Source organism: Penicillium daleae (assembly GCF_028827525.1).
Source record: "Penicillium daleae strain IBT 16125 chromosome Unknown utg000009l_segment0_segment0, whole genome shotgun sequence".
Taxonomy (NCBI): Eukaryota; Fungi; Ascomycota; class Eurotiomycetes; order Eurotiales; family Aspergillaceae; genus Penicillium; species Penicillium daleae.
This window is the reverse complement of record NW_026623157.1, coordinates 486,089-509,622: the sequence shown is the minus strand read 5'-3', so window position 1 is coordinate 509,622 and position 23,534 is coordinate 486,089. Positions and strand designations below refer to the sequence as shown.

General features: G+C 52.1%; 4 protein-coding genes across 4 annotated transcripts; 3 read left to right on the top strand and 1 right to left on the bottom strand.

The window, feature by feature from the left end:
• Positions 1–632: 632 nt before the first annotated feature.
• tom1 (E3 ubiquitin-protein ligase TOM1) lies at positions 633–12,999 on the top strand (the record flags this gene model as incomplete). Its single annotated transcript, XM_056914770.1, has 5 exons — positions 633–680; positions 755–8,468; positions 8,538–8,624; positions 8,695–12,849; positions 12,905–12,999. 5 exons carry the CDS (start codon positions 633–635, stop codon positions 12,997–12,999), a joined length of 12,099 nt encoding a protein of 4,032 aa, XP_056759524.1.
• Positions 13,000–13,473: 474 nt separating this feature from the next.
• N7458_011387 (ribose-phosphate diphosphokinase) lies at positions 13,474–14,725 on the top strand (the record flags this gene model as incomplete). The annotated part of the gene is made up of 4 exons (XM_056914769.1): positions 13,474–13,547; positions 13,661–13,752; positions 13,855–14,227; positions 14,299–14,725. 4 exons carry the CDS (start codon positions 13,474–13,476, stop codon positions 14,723–14,725), a joined length of 966 nt encoding a protein of 321 aa, XP_056759523.1.
• Positions 14,726–16,513: 1,788 nt separating this feature from the next.
• N7458_011386 (40S ribosomal protein eS6) lies at positions 16,514–17,711 on the bottom strand (the record flags this gene model as incomplete). Its single annotated transcript, XM_056914768.1, has 6 exons — positions 16,514–16,610; positions 16,672–16,990; positions 17,060–17,158; positions 17,255–17,275; positions 17,368–17,440; positions 17,607–17,711. 6 exons carry the CDS (start codon positions 17,709–17,711, stop codon positions 16,514–16,516), a joined length of 714 nt encoding a protein of 237 aa, XP_056759522.1.
• A 2,380-nt stretch (positions 17,712–20,091) lies between these two features.
• N7458_011385 (uncharacterized protein) lies at positions 20,092–21,509 on the top strand (the record flags this gene model as incomplete). The annotated part of the gene is made up of 3 exons (XM_056914767.1): positions 20,092–20,328; positions 20,460–21,193; positions 21,320–21,509. 3 exons carry the CDS (start codon positions 20,092–20,094, stop codon positions 21,507–21,509), a joined length of 1,161 nt encoding a protein of 386 aa, XP_056759521.1.
• Positions 21,510–23,534: the final 2,025 nt, after the last annotated feature.

The window sequence follows — 23,534 nt, the reverse complement described above, 5'->3', positions numbered from 1 at the left end:
TTGGCGGGGAACCGGTCAGGGCCACTCCGCCCAGCTTTCTGTGTTCTTCTGCCGGCAGGACGAGCTCTGGTGCAGGGCTCTCGCGCTCTGGTTCCCGGCTCGGGCTCTCGCTTCACGCTCTTCTCTTTCCAGCTTCCAGCCTTTGGAAACCCCATCTTCATATCTCCTCCCCACCTCCCCCTCGCCATCATTCCTCTCCTTTCCATCATCCTACTTACCTCAACTTCCACACCCATTCCTCGTCAACACCGTCCCGGTCAACGTCCTGCACCGTTTTCCCCGACCGTTTGACTTCTCTCTACCCGCAGTGATCTCACCCAACCTGCGTCGATCGTCGAGCTGTCAGAAACACCAGCTCCCAGCACCCATCAAGTGGATGATTCATTCGCGTGGCTGATATCTAACTTCAAAGCTCACCGGCGATAACCAACGACGATCCCCAAATTCCTTTCTTTCTCCCGCGAGACCGATTTTTTGTGAGGCAGGAGAGGAGACCTTAAACGTCATAAGGCATCCTCGCGCCTTCTCCGCGAACCTGGTCGTCACGACCTCCCCACTTCACCCTCTAGGAGACTTCTCTCTCCTGGACTTCTTCAACCTCCTCATGGTTGGCTGTTTGTCCAATCGTCAACATGGGGAGAATTAAGAAGGTGGCTAGCCAAAAGCACGAGGCTACAATTGTAAGTCCCCATCGGCAATTCCATGTCGGACTCCTACACAGTACCTGACTAAAAAATTTTCCTTCTTGCTACAGTCACCTTTCTTGGGGAAATTAATAGGACGTGCGACTAGTCTTCCCGTTGCAGAGCTTCCTTCACTCCTAACCACGTTCCCCCGGTTATGGCCTTTCCCTCGCGGCGATCTATACCATTGGATCAATGTCTTGGACCGCTTCGATGAGATTCTGGCCTCCGTCATCGACAAATACTTCCTCAACATCGGCCCTCAGACGCAATCATTCAGTCGAAGCGTTCTGGAGGAGTCATATGCCGCCGACCCGACCAAGACACCAGCAGAGGGCATCGATGCTAAGCTGAATAGTTTGGGATACGGACCCGATGGAGACCGACAGTTGGTGGAGGCGATTCTAGATTTCTCGCGTCTGCTTCTCGAGAAGTGTGGCAACCGCAGTCTTTATAGCAGCAGTGAACGTCTGGGCGACCTTTTGAACACTACCTCCCTGTCCCTCCTCCAATCGACCCTGCGCCTGTCCCTTTGCCTGGCCCAGAGATACCACTCCCGCCAACGGGGGTCCCACCAACAGAGTCTGTTGGCAAATCATTACAATATCGACTTGGAGAAGCTCCAGAAGATCGCAGCCCCGTTCCCGCGCCCGTTCATCGCGGGTAAAACGCCATTTGCTGCATCTCCCGCTGTTTCGGGCAAAGGAACAGACAATGCCATCCACACCAAACTGAATGCTAATGACCTCGTCTCGATTGTTCGCGATAACGAGGCCTGGGAAGAATGGGGTAACGTTCGTGTCCTGTACTATCCTTCTGGCTCCTCCGAGGAGACCCGCTCGACATCCGAGTTTGGACAGGCAGACATAGCCCCTCACGCGCCGACTACACCCACCCCTCTCCGGCGTAGTGCCACGCATCCGACTCCGCGATCAAGCCGCGCATCTAATGTGGACGAATCTCCTGTAGTCGCGCCTAATTCCGTCGGAAAACCGGATGAGCCGTCTCGCGGTGGGAAAGTCCTGGACCTGCCATTCTCGAAAGTTTCTTCAGGCAAAGCTGAAGATCTCCTGGCCACTAACCTTCCAAATCTGCCTCTTGAGTCGAAGTATGAGCTGCTACACAAGGTTCGAGTTGCGCAGGCTTTGACCGAGTCGCGTGCTTCTCGTGAACAGATCCTTGCCATTCGGATCCTCGCCGTGACAAACCTTGCATACGTCAACTCCGAATCCACATTCCAGCAGAAGGTTCTTCAATATGACATGGAACAATCAAAACGTCTTCAATTGACCTACCAGTTGGCCGACCTCGTTCATCTAGGCGCTAGTGGCGACCTTGAAGTATCGAGAACGGTGCAGGCCTTGGCTCTTCAGGCGCTGGATGCACTTGCCAAACACAAATGTCGCGCCAATGACGTCTGTGCTGCACTGAGTGTCAATGTCAATCACGGAGTCCTGTTGTTCCTGACCCGCAAGTTCGTCAATGAACTGGGCGCCGAGGAGGATCACACGAATGATCCTTATCAGGATGAATGGAGAGATGCACTGCTCGGTCTTTTACGCACACTTCCGAGCTCAAGCTCCCGAACTCCGGAGACGCTCGTCGCCGCGGGTCTCATCCCTATGTTCGTGGACATCCTCAACCTTCGAACAGAGAAAGCTCGTCGGGTTTACTCGCGGATCATGGAATTCCTTGACACCTTTGTTCATGCCGTCCGTGAAACATTGGGTAATTTGACTGCGTCCAAGGGCTTTGATGCTATCTCTGATCTGATCGACTACGAGACTAAGACTGCATTTGAGAAGGTCTCTCGTGGAGATGGATTCCCTGCTCAGTACAAGAACCCGTCGATCGATTATCAGATCCCCTACTTCCAACAGCAGACATTGCGATGGATGTTCCGCTTTGTCAACCATATCATGCAGCACAACGGTGGTGGGTTTGACCGCGTGCTGCGCAACCTCATCGACTCCCCTCAGCTGCTGACATCTTTGCGGCTGGTCTTTGAGAACTCTCGCGTTTTCGGTTCGCACGTCTGGAGCAATGCCGTGAACATTCTTAGCAGCTTCATCCACAACGAGCCAACGAGCTATGCGGTCATCGCTGAAGCTGGTCTCAGTCGAAGTCTGCTGGCCGCCGTCATGGGTCGCGAGCTCCAAGCCAAGGAGAAGCCGGCTGCTGTGGAACCCCAGGTTGCCGAACCCCAAGAAGGCGAGGCTTCTAGTCAAGCGCCCATCGCCGTGCCTACTACCCCTGTCGATGAAAAGAAGAAAGGTCGAGAATACCTTCTTGCTAGACCCAAGGATTCTCCTCTCGCGCCAGGAATTATCGCAGCGGCTGATGCCCTTGCCTGCATCCCCTCAGCATTCGGCGCTATTTGCTTGAACTCCTCAGGCTTGGACCTTTTCCAGTCATCTGATGCTCTCGAAAGCTTCTTCGAAATTTTCGAGAACCCGGAGCATGTCAAGTGCCTAAAGGATGATCCCAACTTGGTCCGTTCTCTTGGTACAACCTTTGATGAACTAGTTCGTCATCACCCAGCCCTGAAGACCTCTATCATGACTGCCGTTCTTGTAATGGCTGCTCGGGTCAACCTCCTCGGCAAGGTCAAGGCCTGGGAGCTGGGTATGGGCACTAAGCTTTGGCAAGAGGACTCTGATGGTCAAGTCGTGCTGTCTGGAGATGTCTTTTCTCTTTTCCGTGAGATTGGTACTGCCGGTGATGCGTCGACGGAAGATCTGATGGCTGTTGGCGTACCCCAGCTGAATGCTCATTCTCTTCCAAACGGTGGAAAGCTTGTCCTGGGCGATGTCAACCAGCTGCTTCCGTCGCCGCAGGCTGACTTCGAGCCGAAGGACAAGGATGATCATGGTCTCACTGTCACAGACTATCTCTTCCCTGCCATTCGATTCCTGGGCGCCTTTTTCGAAAATCAGCCGAATTGCTCCTCTTTCATTCTCGCTGGCGGAGCAGAGTTCGTTCTGGACTATGCTACTCTTCAAAGCTTGTCGTTTGACTTCCACAACACGGATGCCAATCAAGAACTAACAGTACTGGTGCACATGCTTGCTGAAACGAAGCCGCACTTGATCATCCCATCCCTCATGCACCGTGCCCACTCGGCAGTCAACAACCTTGAGGCCTTCTGGACTGCGCCCAAAGAGTCTGGGTTCTTCACGCCGCTGGTCAAGCCAACTGACTCGAAGGCGCCGGCACCAGAACCCACCCCAGCTGTCAACCATGGCACCTCCTTTGTCAAGCATATGAACGCCGTTCTTGTCCTCACGGATTTGCTTCGCGAGATCTATGCCATGCCTCTGTACCAGACGCGGTCGGCGACACAGAGCTATCCCTTCAGCCAGGTTGTCCTTGCAGACAAATATGCTACCCTTGTCGCTTCTCTTGGCAATCTCCATGCTGCTTGCGTTTGGGAAGAAATCATGCTCGAGAAGAATATTCCCGAGAAATGGCTGCAAGCTATGAAGAAAACACCAGAGAAGCCCGGCTCCAACCCTATGGCTGCATTTATCCAGGCCCACTCATCTGAAGTTACTCAGGCCGGAGGCTCGAGTGCAGCCGAGGCTAGCAAGGCCCTTGTCGCAGAAGAGCCTGAAACAGAGGAGAGCAAAGCGGCAACAGAGCGAAGTGCAGCTTTCAAGAATGTTCAAACTCTCCGTTATCTTTTGAGCTCCCTGCCTACTTCTATTACCGGCTTCTTCCACAACCTGGGTCTCGGTCTTATTACTCGAAAGCGGATGGAGAACAGCCATACAGCCAGGCAAAACTCCAACATGGTGGCTGATGCTATTGCTGACGCTGTCCTTTGCGAGCTTCAATTTGGACCTGCGAATTCGTGTGACAGCTCAAAACATCGCTTTGCCTACCTCATTGTCATTCTTTCCTCGTTCTCGCATCTTCTCTATGAGGTCACTCACGACCGTCCCTCAAATAACTACCTCACCCTCGTCCTCCTTGCATTCAAGCGAAACAATGGGCTGAAGGTTTTGAAGGATATTTGCGACGTCTTCATGCGCGAAGTCAAGGCTCTTGAGCCGATTCAGAACGATCCCGAGAAGGCCGACAAAGAGTTGGCTGACCGACTTACCTCCGCCTACGGTGGAATCAAGATTATCCTTGCGCTGTTCTCCGAACTTGCCGCCGGCAAAAGCATTATGGAGTCCAACCAGACACAGGCCCTCACAAGCCACCATGATCGTGAGCGTGACCGCCATGATTATTTCCAGGCTGGCCAATTCATCGTGGATCTTCGCATGGAAATCCTTCCCATGGCCCAGGACATGTGGAACTCGGATTTTGCGACTCAGTCATCAAGCCAAATTGTCAAGTGTTTGGTTGAGATCCTTCGATCGTCTTTGGATGGAGAGCACGAGCAAGGTGCCGCACACAAGTCAGATATCGCTCCTGCTGTAACGGAACCTGTCAAGAAGCCCTTCATGATCAACAAGGACAGGCTAGCCATCCTGACCGGAAAGGGGTTCGAAGACTCTGAGCTGAACCACGAGGCTTTGTATCGTTGCAACAACAATATTAATTATGCAGAGGAATACTGCAATGCCCGGACATTCCTGCGTTCTCCTCCTAGGGTCCCTCCTGGCCCTGGTGATGTTCAGACCGGCCCGCCCGAGGCTGCTTCTAGTGCCGAGGGCCCCGAAGACAACGGTCTCGGCGATGTTACGCCTCTCGACCGGGGTCTCTTAGAGCAGGGCGGTCTTGCTATGATCTTGGCTCAGGCGGGACGTCCTGTGCATGATCCTACGAATGATGACGACGATTCCAGTGCCATGCGCGACGGCCTGGCTCGTGCGATCTCCAATGTTCTGAACGATGAAGAGGGCATGCTTCGCGGCGAAGATGGGCCTCTTTTCCTCACGGAGCGTGAGCGCCAGCGCCAGCGCCGTCGACCCCAGGCAAACAGCGAGTCCGCCGATCAACAATCTTCGAGAGCCAATCCATCTCAGAGAGAGGACCAGAGAGAGGAGCCAGTCGAACGGCGCCCGCTGGTCACCATCGAGGATTTGAACGCTGAGAGAGAGAAGGTCCGAGCTAATCTCATCGAGCGATCCCTGGATGTTCTGAACGAGCACCACGACGTATCCTTCGAGCTTGCCGACTTGATAAGCTCCGCCATCAAGAATCACCCTGAGCCCGATAGCTTCCGACGGGATATCGGGGAGACCCTTGTTCAGTCCCTCGTTTCTTTGCAGATGGAAAACTTCCAGACAGCTGGCAAGAAGGTGGCTGCCTATGCTCACATTCTGGCTTTGGTTCTTCAGGATCCGAAGATGTACACTGCGACTCTGGAGGAGCTGAAGGATTGCTTCTCGACATTCCTAAGTTTCATCAAGCTTCCCACACCCGAGAAGTCCGCGGGCGAATCATTCCCATGGATCGGTCACGTCTTGCTCATTTTGGAGAAGCTGCTATCTGATGATTGTCAACCGCCGCAAATCACATGGTCTCCGCCCAGTCTCGACGATCCCCACGGCGGCAATTCCGGCCCCGCTCATCTTGCAGAGCCCCTTGTCCCTCTCGAGCAGAAGACGGAGCTTTTCGAGGCTCTGGTGGAAATCCTTCCTCGTATTGGCAAGGATGATAGCCTCGCGCTTTCCGTCTGTCGAATTCTGGTCATTCTCACTCGCGAACGCAGCATCGCCGTTCGTTTCGCGCCCAAGCGAAACTTGCAGCGCCTGTTCCTCATGGTCAAGCAATTGGCCAACGCAACCAACGACAAGCTGCAAAGTGCCTTTATGTTGATCTTGCGACACATTGTCGAAGATGAAGCTACGATTCGACAGATCATGACCGCAGAGATCGTGGGGAATTTCGAGAGTAAGCCCTCTCGCCAGATCGACGCTGCTGGCTACGTGCGACAGATGTATCATCTCGTTCTGAGGAACCCCGAGATCTTTGTCGAGGTCTCCAACGAGAAGTTGCGCTTGGTCCGGTATGATGCCAGTCACCGCACACAAGCTCTTGCGTTGAAGGAAGACCGTAACGCTCGCCAACGTCAAGACAAGGAAGACAAGCCCACTGAGTCATTCGCCGCGGAAGCGTCGTCGGCCGCAGAGGACAAGGAGAAGGAGAAGGCCGCCGAGATGAAGCCTCCTGTGGTGGAGAACCCAGACGGTGTCATTCACTACCTGCTGTCTGAACTCTTGTCTTACAAAGATGTGGATGACAAAGAGCCTCCAACGACCGAGTCCACTGAACAACCCGCTCTGGAAATGTCTGCTGAACTCCAAACAGATGTTGAGATGGCCATGGACGAGCCCACTCCATCGGTGACCAGCAGTGCCGATGCTCAGACCAGTCGTGCCCCTAAGAAGAGCGAGAAGCCGTCATTCGAGGCTGAGCATCATCCGATCTACATTTACCGATGCTTCCTTCTTCAATGCCTGACTGAGCTTTTGGGTTCCTACACCCGAACCAAGGTCGAGTTCATCAACTTCTCGCGCAAAGCCGATCCGCTTGCTAGCACTCCTTCCAAACCCCGATCTGGCATTCTCAACTATATGTTGAACGCGCTCGTTCCGATTGGTACCATGGAACATGACGAGTCTTTGGCTTTCAAGAAGCGCAGCATCACTTCTACCTGGACCATGCAGGCTCTCGTGGCCCTCTGCACCAAAACGTATGAATTGCCTGGCTCCAGACGTCGCAATGAGCCGAAACCAACGGAAGACGATGAGCCTGAAGTGGCATTTGTTCGCCGCTTTGTCTTGGAGCATGCTCTGCGCTCTTTCAAGGAAGCTAATGCATCGACGGAACCCCTTGACGTCAAGTATGCTAAGTTGATGTCGTTGGCCGACCTTTTCGACAAGATGCTTAGTGGATATTCCTTCTCCCAGGATGCTGGCTTTCCCAACTCAGCAAGACAGATCGCCAAAGCCATGTTTGAGAAACACTTCATTCCTGCGTTGACCGCCTCTGTTGCCGAGATTGACTTGAACTTCCCCTCATCTAAGCGGGTTATTAAGTATATCCTGCGACCGATCAACAAGCTCACACAAACTGCGGTGATGCTTAGTGACAGCGGGGAAATTTCTACGGCTAGCTCTGGTGACACTGAAGATGATGAAATCTCTTCTGCCACCTCCGTCTCGGACATGGAAGACGAGCGGGAGGAAACTCCTGATCTTTTCCGCCATTCTACCCTTGGTATGCTGGAGCCCCGCCACGAGGAGGAAACCAGCTCGGAGGAATCCGAGGGTGAAGATGATGAAATGTACGATGATGAATACGATGATGAGATGGACTATGATGAGGACGTTCCTGAGGACGATGGTGAAGTCGTTAGTGACGAAGAAGATGACGTGGATGGCGTCGGTCCCATTGAAGGTCTTCCTGGCGATGCAGTCGAAGTCATCATCGATGATGAGGACGATGAGGACGACGATGAGGATGAGGATGACGACCACCTTGATGATCACTCAGACATGGAGGAAGACGATGATGTCATATATGCTGGCGAAATCACCGGCGACCGCGACAACGAAAGCCTTGACGACGGCGAAGATGACGAGTGGGAGAGCGACGAGATTACCGAGGACGAAGAAGAGGCCGAGATGATGAATCAGTTCCAAGATGAGCTGGCTGACATGCGTCAAGCCAATCGGCCCGGTGATGCACACAACCGCATTGACGAGCTTTTCCGTGCTCTCAACCAAGCTACAGGTGACGATGATCTACATGACCATGGCGTGGGAGGTCAGATCCCAGACCATTTTGACGAGGAGATGCTCGATGAGTTGAACGAGATGGGCGGTACGCCAATACCCCCGTTACCACGCCTTTTCTTTGCAAACCTCCTGATTACTGACCGACGAAATATAGACGAGGACGAGATGGACGAGCTTGAGGAAGAAGCCGATGATTACGATGAGTACGACATGGATCAGGGCTCTGAGGGCGACATGGAAGGTGAGATTTTCCTTGTATTGTGACCTGCGTGCAATGTATAATCTTGAGCTAACTAATCCCGATTCACTAGATGACGACCTTCTTGAGCCTTGGGGCTGGGAGGGTGATGAGGCCCCGCCACCTCGACACCATCACCATCGCATGCGTGGTGGCCCTTCTGCATGGGCTGCAGTCACTGAAATCATGCCCGGCCGTCATGGTGGCCTCGTTCCAATTCAGCCATTCCACCGGGTTCACAGAAACCAGGTGCCCTCTCGCGGTAACGATGATGGAACTAACCCTCTGCTTGTCCGAAACGGAGGAGTTGCTGACCCTCATGCTATGCGGGGGACCGGTACTGACATGTTCACTGACTGGGCTCAACTTGAGGGCGGCGGTAGTCGTTTTGTTCAATTGGACAGCCCAATGAGCTTCATGAACGCTATTATGGCTGCCATTGGTGGAGGACCACAAGCCCCCGGATTGGGTGTTGTTACTCGCCCAGATGGTATACATGTTCACGTTGACCGACGAACAATTCTTCCTAACCGTCTCAACGACTTGTTCGCCAACGCCCAGCAACAGACATCGCAATCCCGCCGCAATGATCCCCACAATGCTGTCAAGTTCAATTTGTCGACCACTAGAAACCGTTGGCAGGAAGAAGCTCGCATTCTGTTCAGCGGTACCTATTCGGAGAACTCGATGCGAGTTATCAACTCGTTGCTGAAAGTCATGGTCCCTCCTGCCATTGAGGAAGAGAAGCTGCGCAAGAAGCAACTTGAAGAAGACCGGAAGCGTGCCGATCAGGAACGGGTTGAGAAAGAACGTAAGGAGCAGGCTGCTCGTGAAGAAGAAGAGCGCGAACGCAAGCGCAAAGAGGAAGAGGAGAATGCGCGCCGCCAGGCCGAGAGAGAACAGCAAGAAACAGAGCGTCAGGCTGCGGGAGTTGCTGAGCCTATGGAAGACATCCAGCAGACCGATGCGGCAGCTGAAGCAGCCACTACTGCTCAGCCTGAAGCTGCCCCTGCCGAACCGGTTCAACGCGTCTATACTACTATCCGAGGTCGGCAGCTTGATATCACCGGCCTGGAGATCGACCCAGAGTACCTGGAGGCGCTACCAGAGGAGCTGCGGGAGGAAGTGATTATGCAGCAACTTGCCGAGCAGCGATCTCAAGCTGCTGCCGCCGGCGAGGAACCCACCGAGATCAACCAGGAGTTCCTGGAAGCCTTGCCCGCAGAGATCCGCGAAGAGTTGCTACAGCAGGAAGCCGCTGATCGGCGCCGACGAGAACGTGAGACTGCTCGTCGACAGGCAGCTGCTTCTGGTGGTCCCCAGCCACGTGCCGAGGAGATGGATGCTGCTAGTTTCCTCGCTACCCTTGACCCTTCTCTACGCCAAGCTGTTCTCGCGGACCAGCCCGAGGATGTACTTGCAACCTTGGGTCCTGAATATCTGTCCGAGGCTCGCGCTTTGGGTGGCCGCCGCATTGCTCAATTCGGCGACATCACCGCAGCTGGAATGGACCATCGCCCTAGAGGCGAAGCTGCTGGAGATCTGGATTCTAAGAAAAACCAGAGACGTCCAGTGGTCCAAATGCTGGACAAGGCCGGTGTTGCAACTCTACTTCGCCTGATGTTCATGCCCCTACAGGGTAACGCACGTCATTTGCTGAACGACATTCTTCACAACGTTTGTGAGAATCGCCAGAACAGAAGCGAGGTGATTAGCCTGATTCTGTCCGTCTTACAAGATGGCAGTGTTGATTCTTCCGCTATCGAGCGAAGTTTCTCGCACCTCTCTCTCCGTGCGAAGGCCCCTAACGCTCAGAAGACTCCCCAGTCTGTCAAGCGCAACATCTCTCTGCAGCCATCTTCGAGTATCAGCAGCGAGGTTACCCCGATCATGGTGGTGCAGCAATGCTTGGCAACACTTTCCTTCCTCTCCCAGTTCAATCCCCATATTCCTTGGTTCTTCTTGACCGAGCATGATTCGGCTTCGTCTCTTAAGCTGAAGGCTCTCCGCAAGGGCAAGGGCAAGGAGAACCGCGCCAACAAGTTCGCCCTCAATGCTTTGCTTTCTCTTCTTGATCGCAAGTTGATCATGGATAGCCCGAACTGCATGGAGCAGCTGTCTAACCTATTGAGCACCATTACCCAGCCGCTCACCGTTCTCCTCCGCCGCGAAAAGGAGAAGCAAGACGGGCAAGACGGGCAAGACAAGGGCAAGAAGCCAGAGGGCGCGCCAGCTGAGGCTGGTCAATCAACCGCTGCTGCCGAGTCTGGTACTGATACTACCATGACCGACGCTCCTCTGCCAACCGTTGAGAATGCTGAGGATCAAGGTACCACTGCCGAAGGCGAAGCGGACAAAGATGATAAGAAGACTGGCGACGAGCAGCCTGCCGAGGAGAAGCGCAAGCGCCGATCTATTGAGCCTCCAGTCGTTCCAGACCACAACTTCCGACTGGTTGTGCATATTCTTGCGGCTCGTGAATGTAATGGAAAGACCTTCCGTGACACTCTGTCTACCATCAACAACCTGTCGATCATCCCTGGAGCTCGGGATGTCATCGGCGAGGAGCTGGTTGCTCAAGCGCAGACTCTTAGCGATACCATTCTTGCCGACCTTGGAGAACTTCTTCCCCATATCCACCAGGCTAAGACTGGCACTGATATGCAAGGTCTGGCTCTGGCCAAGTTCTCCCCCGCCAGCTCCGACCAGGCTAAGTTGCTCCGCATTCTCACGGCTCTCGACTACCTCTTCGATCCTTCGCGCATCGACAAGTCCAAGGTCCCAGAACCCGAAGCCGCACCCAAGGAGGACGTGCTTAAGAGACTGTATGAGAGTGCTACTTTCGGCCCCCTGTGGACCAAGTTGAGCGACTGCTTGACTGTTATTCGCCAGAAGGAGAACATGCTGAACGTAGCTACCATTCTCCTGCCGTTGATCGAAGCATTGATGGTTGTCTGCAAGAACACCACCCTCAAGGACCAGCCACTCTCTCGTGGTAGTCGCGAACTATCTGTCAACAGTGCATCTGCCGATGCTGGTGTGAGCATGGAAAACCTTTTCTTCAAGTTCACCGAGGAGCACCGCAAGATACTCAATGAGCTCGTCCGCCAGAACCCTAGGCTGATGAGTGGTACTTTCTCCCTGCTCGTGAAGAACCCCAAGGTTCTGGAGTTTGACAACAAGCGCAATTACTTCACTCGTCGTGTACACTCTCGCGGTGCGGAGCCTCGTCACTCTCATGCTCCTCTTCAACTCTCTGTTCGCCGAGACCAGGTCTTCCTTGACTCCTTCAAGTCACTGTACTTCAAGAGTGCAGATGAGCTCAAGTATGGCAAGTTGAACGTACGATTCCATGGAGAAGAAGGTGTGGACGCCGGCGGTGTGACCCGTGAATGGTTCCAGGTCCTCGCTCGTGGCATGTTCAACCCTAACTACGCACTCTTCATCCCTGTTGCTGCCGATCGGACTACGTTCCACCCCAACCGTCTCAGTGGTGTCAATTCCGAGCATTTGATGTTCTTCAAATTCATTGGACGGATCATCGGCAAGGCCTTGTACGAGGGTCGCGTTCTGGATTGCCACTTCTCTCGTGCTGTCTACAAATGCATTCTTGGACGTACTGTGTCTATCAAGGATATGGAGACTCTTGATCTGGACTACTACAAGTCTCTTCTTTGGATGCTGGAGAATGATATTACCGACATCATCACCGAGACCTTCGCTATCGAGACCGATGCCTTTGGCGAGAAGCAGGTGATCGACCTGATCCCCGATGGTCGCAACATTCCAGTAACCCAGGAGAACAAGGAAGAGTATATCCAGCGTGTGGTCGAGTACCGGCTGGTGGAGTCTGTGCGGGAGCAGCTAGACAATTTCCTGAAGGGCTTCCACGAGATCATTCCCCCAGACCTGATTTCCATTTTCAACGAGCAGGAATTAGAGCTTCTGATCTCCGGTCTGCCTGACATTGATGTGGACGAGTGGAAGAACAATACCGAGTACCACAACTACTCTGCCTCCTCGTCGCAGATCCAGTGGTTCTGGCGTGCTGTTCGCTCCTTTGACAAGGAAGAGCGTGCCAAGCTGCTCCAGTTCGTCACTGGTACCTCCAAGGTCCCTCTCAACGGCTTCAAGGAGCTTGAGGGTATGAATGGTGTGAGCAAGTTCAACATCCATCGCGACTATGGCAACAAAGATCGCCTTCCTAGCGCACACACATGCTTCAACCGTGAGTTCGATTCTTTGAATCACTGGTCAACAATTATACTAACTGTCTTTTACAGAGCTCGATCTTCCTGAATATGAAAGCTATGAAGATCTCCGCCAACGCCTCTACACCGCGGTGACGGCTGGTAGCGAGTACTTCGGTTTCGCATAGACGGGACTACCTCTACATGCTTAATTTATGCGCAAGCATTGGATGGCGTTTTCTCTGGGAATCTTAGTGGAGGAAGTGGCGGGGAAGAACGAAACGAGACGAGGGTTCATGAAAACTGTGGCTCTGAGCCTCCGGTTGAAGTACAGGTCAACTGGTTGCTTGAGTCTTTTTTTCTTAATTTTGTACTTACTTTAGATTGCTGCATGCTTTAACGGGAATATCCATCTTAGTTTTTCTGTTCGAGTTGTTCGCATGGTTTCTACTAGCAAGAGTACCGAGGGAGGTATACACGACTGACTACCTCAGCCCATCGAAATGCCGCATTCGGTCCATTCGTGCCGCAGGCGGTGAGTAGTCACGGGACGCGAAAAAAATGCGGGGCCCAAAGTGGCAGGTGCGGGATCGATTTTTTAAAAAAGCTCCGGCTTGACAACCGTTTAGTCCTGCGAGAATCCCTCTCGTTCCGCACACATCATGTCTTCGTCTAACTCGATCAAGCTGTTGACTGGCAACAGTCACCCTGAGCTGTCCCAGCTCGTGGCTGACCGGTGAGTTCTCTTCCTCTTTTATACGCCTTTGCTCGATCCCCCGGGGCCCGCCGCAATTTCTCTCGCTCCGGAAGTCGATCGTGCGATCTAAAGGCTAATTGAGATGATTCCAGCCTCGGCATTGAGATGACCAAGATCATGGTCCTTCAGTACTCCAACCAGGAGACTAGCGTCACAATCGGTGAAAGTGTCCGAGACGAAGATGGTACGCTAACTCTCTGACTCCCCTCTCTCGGATCCGACCGTGTAAAGCACAAGGATCCAAGGTGATTGAGCTAGTGCTGATGGTTCTCCTTGATTTGTGCAGTGTTCATTCTGCAATCAACACGGCCTAATGACATCAACGACGGTCTCATGGAGCTCCTCATCATGATCAACGCCTGCAAGACCGCTTCGGCCCGCCGCATTACTGCCGTCATCCCCAACTTCCCTTACGCCCGTCAGGACAAGAAGGATAAGAGCCGTGCGCCCATCACTGCCAAGCTCATGGCCAATATGCTCCAGACTGCTGGCTGCAACCACGTCATTACTATGGATCTGCATGCTAGCCAGATCCAGGGCTTCTTCAATGTCCCCGTGGACAACCTGTATGCCGAGCCTAGTATGTTGAAGTGGATCCGCGAGAACCTTGACGTGAGAAACTGCGTTATTGTCAGTCCTGATGCCGGTGGTGCCAAGCGGTAAGCATATTTCTCCATCTCTCCAGTCTAAACTATAGGGCGTGCTTGATCTAACGTCTATCTTTTGCTAGTGCCACCGCCATCGCCGATCGTCTTGATCTGCAGTTTGCCCTGATCCACAAGGAGCGTGCCCGCCCCAACGAGGTCTCCCGCATGGTCCTCGTCGGTAATGTCAAGGACAAGATCGCTATCATTGTCGACGACATGGCCGATACCTGCGGTACCCTTGTCAAGGCTGCCGACACCGTTATGCAGCACGGCGCCAAGGAAGTCAACGCCATCGTTGTTCACGGTATCTTGTCCGGCAAGGCCATTGAGAACCTGAACGGTAGCCGTCTGAACCGTCTGGTGGTTACCAACACCGTTCCCCACGCCGAGAAGAAGGAGCTGTGCGACAAGATCGAGACTATTGATATCTCACCCACACTGGCCGAAGCCTGCCGCCGCACACACAACGGCGAGTCTGTCAGCTTCCTCTTCTCTCACGCTGTTGCGTAAATGTCCTTCCTCCTCTATTACCCATTTACTATACGAATTACCCGCTACCTATACCCCCCGCCCCCTTGACCCCCCAGTGACCGAGGGGTGTCTTTTTCATGCGTGTATGTGTATCTTTGGTTCAATGCGAACAAAGCGAAGGGTGTGCGCTGGAGAAAACAAAATACGATTGTTATGACCATTTTCTTTCTCTCCTTTACATTGCCGAACGAGGATGCGTTGCTGGGATTTGATTTCTTTCTATTTGCTTGACTGGCCGCTATTTTCCTTTGAAAAATCAAGTTACCTCGCTGTGACTATAGCAAGTTGACTCGGTACTTGACCTTCAAAGCCTTGTCCTACCTCAGGGCTGAATTGCATTCTGCATATCTGAATTTGTTTCCTGCTTTTATTGAATTGCCGCGCCAGTGTTGTTGCTGGTGCTGTGTTCTCCTGTTCATTTAGATTATCACAAGCCTCGATGGCCATTGAGTTGCTTTTTGTTCCTTTTGTGATTTGCGACTGGTGTATTTTTATGTTGGATTGGCTTGCTGCTGTAGGTGTTCCATAGAAAAATGGATTTTGTGAACCCACGTCTATTTATCTCTCTCTCTCATTGCTAGAATACTGGCATTTCTGGGTTCATCGTGTCTTGTGGATTTCTCAGTGTCTTGTTCTGGTACTTGCATGCTAATGATTAGACATGTCTCGAGACTTAGTTATACGATTACCATGACTCACTCCAGACCTGTTTCACGTCCTCGGTCGATATTGGAATCCACAGTTTTTCGTATATTGAGACAGTGACTTGGTTGATATTGACTTTTCATCCCGAGATATTTCCTGAATAAATCATCCATGGAAGTTTGGTCTAGGGGTTTGTACCTATGGTCTAGATTAGATCTGGATCTGGATCTGGTACGTCTTTCAATCCAGTTTCCATGCCTCCTTCAGCGGGAATGGGGTCTCCCGGATTGGGCGCTGCTAAATGTGGTCAGGGACTTTGGACTTTAGAGGATACTATCCTCCTAGGTGGGTCGATATTGAAGTGAGGATATACCTAGCTGCACTCTCTATTTTCTTGCGCTATTTATACTGTAAATAGGTCAAGGCGGAAGAACCGTTCTGGATGGCCTGGTCAAGGACTTGTATGGGCACGTGAGCAAGGGCTGATCAGATAGCCCCGGAGAAGTGACACCCCACATAGGCCTTGAATAAACTTGTAAAGTTTAGAGCAAGAGCTTGGAGCAGAAGAGTAAAGCGGCCTATGCAGGCATGCATACTCAAGGCCTCTACTCTACTATAGCCAAATTCTTGTAACAGACGTAGACCGTCGACTTCTAGTTGGAAACCCGAAACAACTAATGCCAACCATTTCGCCATTTGATCAGGGTCTACACTACGCCAGGGATGAAAAAAGTTTAAGAAACAATGAAATTTGCATGCACTCCATTGAAAAAAGGGTTTGTCAAAAGGTAGGTTCAACACAGAATGCATCACCCCCGAGTGCCCGAAATCACCAGCACACCCAGGGCAGTGAAAGGGGTGGTCCACCAAAACCCCCCTCCTGTCTTTTTTCTCTTTTTTGTCGTGAGCCTTGCCCAACTCCCTTTTTTCGCGTTTTGAATCAGACATATTTCCGCCCGTCTGCTGGGAAAAATGATATTACCCCCCTCCTTCCCGGTTGAGGAAGGAGAAATCCCGAAAATAAATCATTGGCCCAGAAAACGTGAAGCTCACTCTCGCTCATCCCCCCTATTCCATTAAACCCCGTCCCACAGAAATGAATCATGACACTGTGGGCGAGATTTACTTCCGCATGGAAGAGGCGCGACGCTTGCGGAGCTCATCACGCTTGGCCTTCTCCTCGTGGACACGGTTGGCCAGGAGCTTGGCGTAGTCGTTACTGTGAAGATATTAGAGCCTGCACCAGAAGGGTTTTGTACGGTGAGATTAGTATGACTTACGCAGCCTCACGGGCAGCCTCAGCACGGCGGCGCTTGATGGCGACCTGGTGGCGCTTGCGCTGCAGGCGCTGGGGAGTAACCAGACGCTGGATCTTGGGGGCCTTGGTGTACTCGGGCTTGCCCTCCTTGGCGACAGTACGGCGGACAACGAACTTGCGGACATCATCGTCCTTGGTCAGGGCGAAGAAGCGGCGGATCTTGGTGGCACGCTTGGGGCCGAGACGCTTGGGGACAACGGTGTCGGTCAGACCGGGGAGGTCGTTCTCACCCTGCTTGACGATGGACAGAGCGAGGACGGAGAGGTCCAGACCGGTGATGGCTGGAAAGGAAAAGGAGTGTCAATGTTGTTGATTCGTTTTGTGCGGGGACTTTTTGAGGGCAGACATACCACCACGGATGGACTTGCGCTTGCGCTCACCAGTGCGGCGAGGGCGGTAGCAGCTGTGGCCGTCGGCGAGGAGCAGACGGGTACGGATGGGGAGGAGGACTAGAAATTGGATGAGTATGATGCGTTCGTGTCGTGAAGGGGGTTTTCTGGTGTATTTTTTTTGGAGGCCAGAAAACCAGTCGGTTCAAAACGTACCACCCTGCTTCATGGGGAAACCTGTATATCGAAATCCAGTCAGCCATAATGTTCCATTCATTTTCTGAACCATCCATGGTATCATTTATCTGGGAGATGGGGGAATGTCGTACCCTGCTTGTCGTTACCACCGGTGATCTTGAACAGGTAACCCTTGAACTCATCGCCGAGGGAGTCGCCGACAACCTAATGGAAAGAGAAAAAAACCCAATCAGCCCATTCGTTCTTCGCAATTGTATATTTCGTGTATGATTTTGTAGATGTGTGTGCAGGTAGGAGACGTCGAGGGAGAATTTCGGAGATGCAAATTGTGTGTGTATGCTTGAATTCGGGGGAGACGGGGGATGCTGACTTCGGTGCCCATGCGCTTCTCCATGAAGGGACGGAGCTTGCGCTCATCGTCGATCTCGATAATCTTTTGCGACCCATTGGCCGGGTAGGAGATGTTGAGCTTCATCTTGACGGAGGTTGCGCGGTCAAGACGGTAGCGCGGGATTGTCGACAGGTGAGGTTGAAGGGTTCGGCTGTGTGGATTTTTCGGATTGCTGAGGGTTGGTGTAGCGAGTGTGTGCGTGGCTGACTCAGCGGGCACTAACCGAGTTGGGATGACTGGTTAGTCAGCGTCGCTAACCCCATCATGTGACTTGAGGACAGCCTGGGTCACCTGATGCGGGCATCACGTGTGTGTTCTCCATCCCAGGTTGAGTGCCTCAGGCCTGAAATCTGTTGATGGCATCCCGTCCCGTGTGAAGTTTCACCCATGACAGGACAGAATCGAGTTCTACTACCCTGTTATAACAGTCGGGGTTTGGTAAAAATAGACAATTTGAAAACGTGCGATATCGATTGTATTAGTTGTCCCTGGATCTACAATAACTCCTTACCTGGCTTGGATAATGTACGGGCGCCGTCACAATGTAGAAACATACCTCAGAACAGTGTAGTCGTGAGTCGTTCCTGATGTTATATCTGCAGATGAGCTTCTCAGGCACTATAAAACGCAGATGCTATAGTTCCTCGATCTCCAGCGAAGAGGACCTCGTACTAGCCACATGAATAAAGAGCATGTACCCGAGCTGATCCTGTCATTTACCCGAGCTGAAGAGCTGATATCTCCACCGAGGTACTGTATGTACTTCCACCTCACTAACCCTGATCGATCTAACTCGGACTCAGGCCCTCGAAAGTAATCAAAAAAGACCAACCAATCCCCTCAATATCCTAATGCACTCGTGGCCTTTACCCCACGCTCCCCCCTGTCCATCACCATGTAATAACCCCGTCCCCCTCCCAATACTCCTCCTTGAAACAAGGTACACAAAGTATGTACCAGTCTGCCCTATGAGACATTACCAGATCAAATCCACTCCCAGCGCAGCAGAAATCGTCTTGGCACCGCCATCCCGTCGCTCGTACAGCTTACCGCTTCAGGAGAGGAACCAAGCGCCCCGATCGCCTGCCGCACTTCCCCTCCCCCAACCAACCATGGCGATCAGAGACAGCGCCATTTTCTCCGTTTTGGCGTTCAGTGGCAGCAGCGGCCTTTCCTGGCGCTGGTGGCGCTGGTCTCGTAATGCTTGACCACGGGGATTCGACAGATCATTGGATATGTATCTACTGAGTACAGTAGTCGGATTTGTAGAAAATGACCTGGGTGTGAGCAGTGAGAGAGGTATCTTATGATGTACAATGTATATTATTCTTGCACTCAACACTGTACGGAGTAACTAGTACTCGGTTGATACCTCACCCCTCCTCATCTCTTCCCCTTCAGCGGATCCACTTCGTATGCGGCGGAGATAGAAAACTGGGATACGAGCAGAGCGGTTTCTTCTACCATGCCAATCAATGCCAATCCAGGTTTCAACGGTAATATGTGTAGCTAAACAGCAGTAATTATTCAACCGAAACCCATCATTTAGATCAGTTATACTGGCACTCCTTTTTTTTCCGTCCATGGTGGAATTATCTCGTTAGGACACGCGATACCTTTCCACGTTAAGCGGGCCCCGCTGGCCACGCGGCCTGGAAAGGATTAAATCCTTACACTACTACTCCAGTCGACTAGTAGAATAGTAGTATCCTGTAAGATTACTCTCTTCTTCGCCTCTTCTGTTTATGCAATCCCTCGTATAAGACTCAATGTCCAGCGCCTACATCGAAACCAAAAACCCCCTAATCACCGACACAGTCCTCCATCGCATCCTCAGCCCGACTGGTTGGATTTTTTTAGTTTGAACGGAATACAGAGTAGAGTACTTCCCACCTGATTACAGTGGTTCACCCACTTTTCACGGACGTGACCCTCTTTCAACTCCTTGGGCCCCCGATTTCCGATTTCCGAGTCCTGACTTCTCCATTTCTTGGTTTATTGCCAATCCTTGGCCCAAGGGTCCCCGCTGGGATTTTCCGGCTCGCCCGGTTCAGTCTTTCGTCGCTCGTCCTTCGTCCCCCGTAGACCTTCACTGGTCTCTCCTTTTCGTGTTTTCGATTGTCAACTGGGTACATGGAGAATATATAGCTAGTCGCTATAATCTGTTCACCCCGCTGAACGACGATAAAATTGCATTTCCCCCTCAATCGCAGTCGCAGCGCAGATTTCAAGCTCCCGCCTTACAAAAGTGGTGACCTCAACGACCATCTCGACTGAAATTAAACCACCACACAAAATCCCCCCATCATCGCACGACTGAATGCGCTAAACCCAGTTATCCATAATTGGGTCTACATCTCCCATAATCACAACTCCTCCCTCACTGCATCGCAACACCCCCCACCGCCACCTCCGCTGCAATAAGCTACACACACACGCACTCTCTCTCTCCTCTCTTCACACCATGATACGCCTATTTAACCGCTTCTACGCGCTATGCGCCATAGCGGCATGCACAATCCTATACTCGGCTTGGTTTCTGACCTCGCGCAATCTCGGCGACATTGTGCCTCTAGCGGCGGAGCAGTTCCGCACGGCATCTTCGTTTGATCAGCGATTGGTGGTGTTTGGGGATTCGTGGAGTGATAATGAGACGGATGAGGAGCAGGGGAGGGTATGGACGGATTGGCTTTGTGGGATGGTAAGAATTGCCCGTTTATCTTCTGGTTGGACCGGCGAGTCTGGATTTGGGGTTGGGGTTTGGGAAATTGAGCAGAGAAGACCTTTTTACTAATGCGTTCCTTCTCTACGGTTTAGTTCTCATGTCACCAGGAGAATCTTGCGCAGACAGCCAAGTCCGCCCTCAGGGGTAAATATGCTGGCTCGGTGGTGGATAATGCCGAGCTCGATTTATTCGGCCGTCTGTCTCAGACGAAGTTGGCTGATTTCAAGACCCAGCTGAAGCAATGGCTGGACGCGGAGTCGGCCTCGTTGGTGGGTCTTTCCGAGGAGCAGATTCGTTCGCGCCAGGATTGTACGATTTTCGTCGTCTCCTTTGGTGTCTGGGACATTTGGAGCCTTGCGACGAATAGTTATGATGAGGCGGAGCCCTCGGTTGAGCGGCGGATTGCGACGCTGATGCAGCAGTTGAACCGGTTGTCTGAGCGTTGGGGCCCGGGGACGGATAAGCTCAAGGTGATCCTGACGCAGACGGTTGATGTGACTTTTTTGCCTGGGTTTACGGCTACGGGTGGTGAGGAGTATAAGGATGCGGTGCGGATCCTGGATTCTTGGAATACGAAGCTAAGGCTGGCGGCGATGGAGTGGGATCGGGGCACGATTTACTTGTTCGATACGAATGCTTTTGTGATGGATCGGATTCGGGACTGGCAGTTGTATGCGGCTGGTATTGAGGAGGAGAATGGATTGGGGACGAATCGGGATCCTGGGTGGGAGAATGTTGGGGATGCTTGTGTTGAGAGCGAGAGTGGCATTCAGGTCATGATGTCAAAGGATAAGTCCAAGGCGAGGAAACAGTGTGAACACCCCGAGAAATATCTGTTCTGGTGAGTCTTTTTCCCCTCCTTTTTGCTGTTTCTGGTCTCTCGTGTCGGGGGACAACTGTCTCGCTCGTGGATCCACAGCTTTTAAATGCCTTTTCTCGCTGACCGGAGAAAAACTACTACCACCAGGAACGATATGCATCTGGGACCTAGTGCGCACCGTCTCATGGCGACGGAGATCTACCATGGGATTGACGGGGTCCTCTTGAATCCCAAGGAGCCAGTGGCCAGGCCCACCAGCAAGACCAACTCGGATGAGCTCGCGCCCAAGACAGACGCAGAGCCCAAGCGCCACAGCCGACGGGGCTTTGCAGCTTAGACATTGTCATGAATCAAAGACCCAAGAGCAAAGACCAAAAAGATCCAGCCCACGTTGCAGCAAAACTCTGTAGAAAGCGAGAGGAGTGGGAGAGTTGCCGCTTCCCGCGTCGACACCAAACGGGCCTTCATGTCCAGGGCCATGTCCATGCCCATGGACTCAAGGCTAAGACTCTTCGCCCGCAAGATGATATCAGAAACAGAATCGAGCAAGACCCGCATAGACCGGGTCAGGAGAGAGAAACCGGACAGCGATCCCCGTGTCTCTCATTCTTCGTGTCTGATCTCTGATTTCTTGTTTCCCACCTCCTATCTCGGCCTCGGTCTCGACTCCCCAAGAGACAGGTCCTCCTGTCTCAATGGCCGTGGTCTCATATTCCCAATACGACACGAATAGAGAGGTTCCAGCCAGTCGGGACGAACAGATAAGGTAGTACGAGGGGGCTCCTGTTTAACCTCAAACCCATGGAAAGACAGAAGTCCATCTCCAATGACGAAACGAGAAGAGAGAGAGAAAAAAAAAAAAAAAAAAAAAAAAAAAAAGGGAAAAAAGGAGACCCTGACAAACCAAATCAATACTTCATCATCCTTCTTTGGCTCAATGCTATACTTTCTGGTACCTTCGTAATGGGATTGGTTCTCTTGTTCTTGCTGGGTGGTATTGTTCCTGGTGGTCCTTCCGATCGTTGCAACGGTGGAGCGATGATCGGCGGGAGATGAGATCATCTCCGATGCGGGTTGTGACAGAGTGGAGAAGCCAGTACAGTAGGAATGGATCAAGGGGATTGATGGATCATGGACATGAAAGAGTAAAAGAGCTTGTTTGCTTGCTTGATGATTGATGGAGAGCTGTCTGTCAGTGACCAGTGTCCACTGTCTAGGTCCAGGGGTGGGACTTTTTTCTCTCGTCTTTTTTTTTCGATCTGAACCTCAACCAGGCCATGAGGTTCGCTGCACGGCGGGTACCCGATCCTATTTGCGTGGCTTCTGTCTTCCTTTGACCAGGAGTTCCTCAAAAAAAGGGAACACCATACTATTCCTTTTTTTTTTTTTTTTTTTTTGGGTGGCAGCAGCAGCAACAACAGCATGTTTGTATCGTGAGTCGAGACTGCTGACATACTTTGTAATTTAATTGGTTTGCCTTTTATCCACGATGCTGATGCTGAGGCTGGGTAATCTCCATTCTTTTTTTCTAGCATGTCTAGCGTGTCTAAGCATGTCTTTCCTTTGTTTCGACATTTGCTGGGGAACCGACGAGGCTAGGGGGTCTTGTCTCTGCCTGACCAATCAGGCTTCCCGCAGCTCGCGGTGTCGTTCGCCGCATGCGGACATGGTGACAAAGACAACAATGATTCTTCTTGGTCGTTTGCCTGTTCGATGATGCGCTGGCTAGTGGCTAGTGGCTACAGAGTCCCCTTGTGGCTGGTATTGTAGTAGTAGCTGATGTAGTAAGTAGTATACAGTATACTACACTCCCTTGGACCCCCGATCCCAATCCAGTACGACTCCATAGTTGAATGTATAGTCCAAATAACCGGGCCAATCTCCTCCATCGTTTGGTACTTTTTTCAACCTTCCCAACCTAATCTGTCAATGACACGAGTGAACCTGACAGGGATTGTTCCGACTCCACCCACGCCCAACGCTGCACGTCAAACAAAGAAACCCTCGCAAAATTAGGCGCTGGGCTGCGCTTCTTTGTCTTTGGCAGCATCAGCCGGACTCCCCCCGTACACGTTTCTTCTTCTTCTTTTCCCCCTTAGCGGGCTCTGATCTTTTGGATCTTTTTTGATCTGGATCCCTTTTTTTCTTTTTCTTTTTTCCCTTTTTTTTTTTCTCGTTTTTGATCTCGCCTGTTTTCCTCCCTCCACCTATCATCCGCTGCTGTTTCTATAGATCGACCTTCCTTTGTCTCCCCGGTCTTTCATTCATCTACCTCTCCTCATTCTTATTTCCTGTTTCAATTCAATAACCCTTTAGCTCCCCCTAGTCTGTCTCCATTGCTTTTATTTATCCTTTTCCTTTC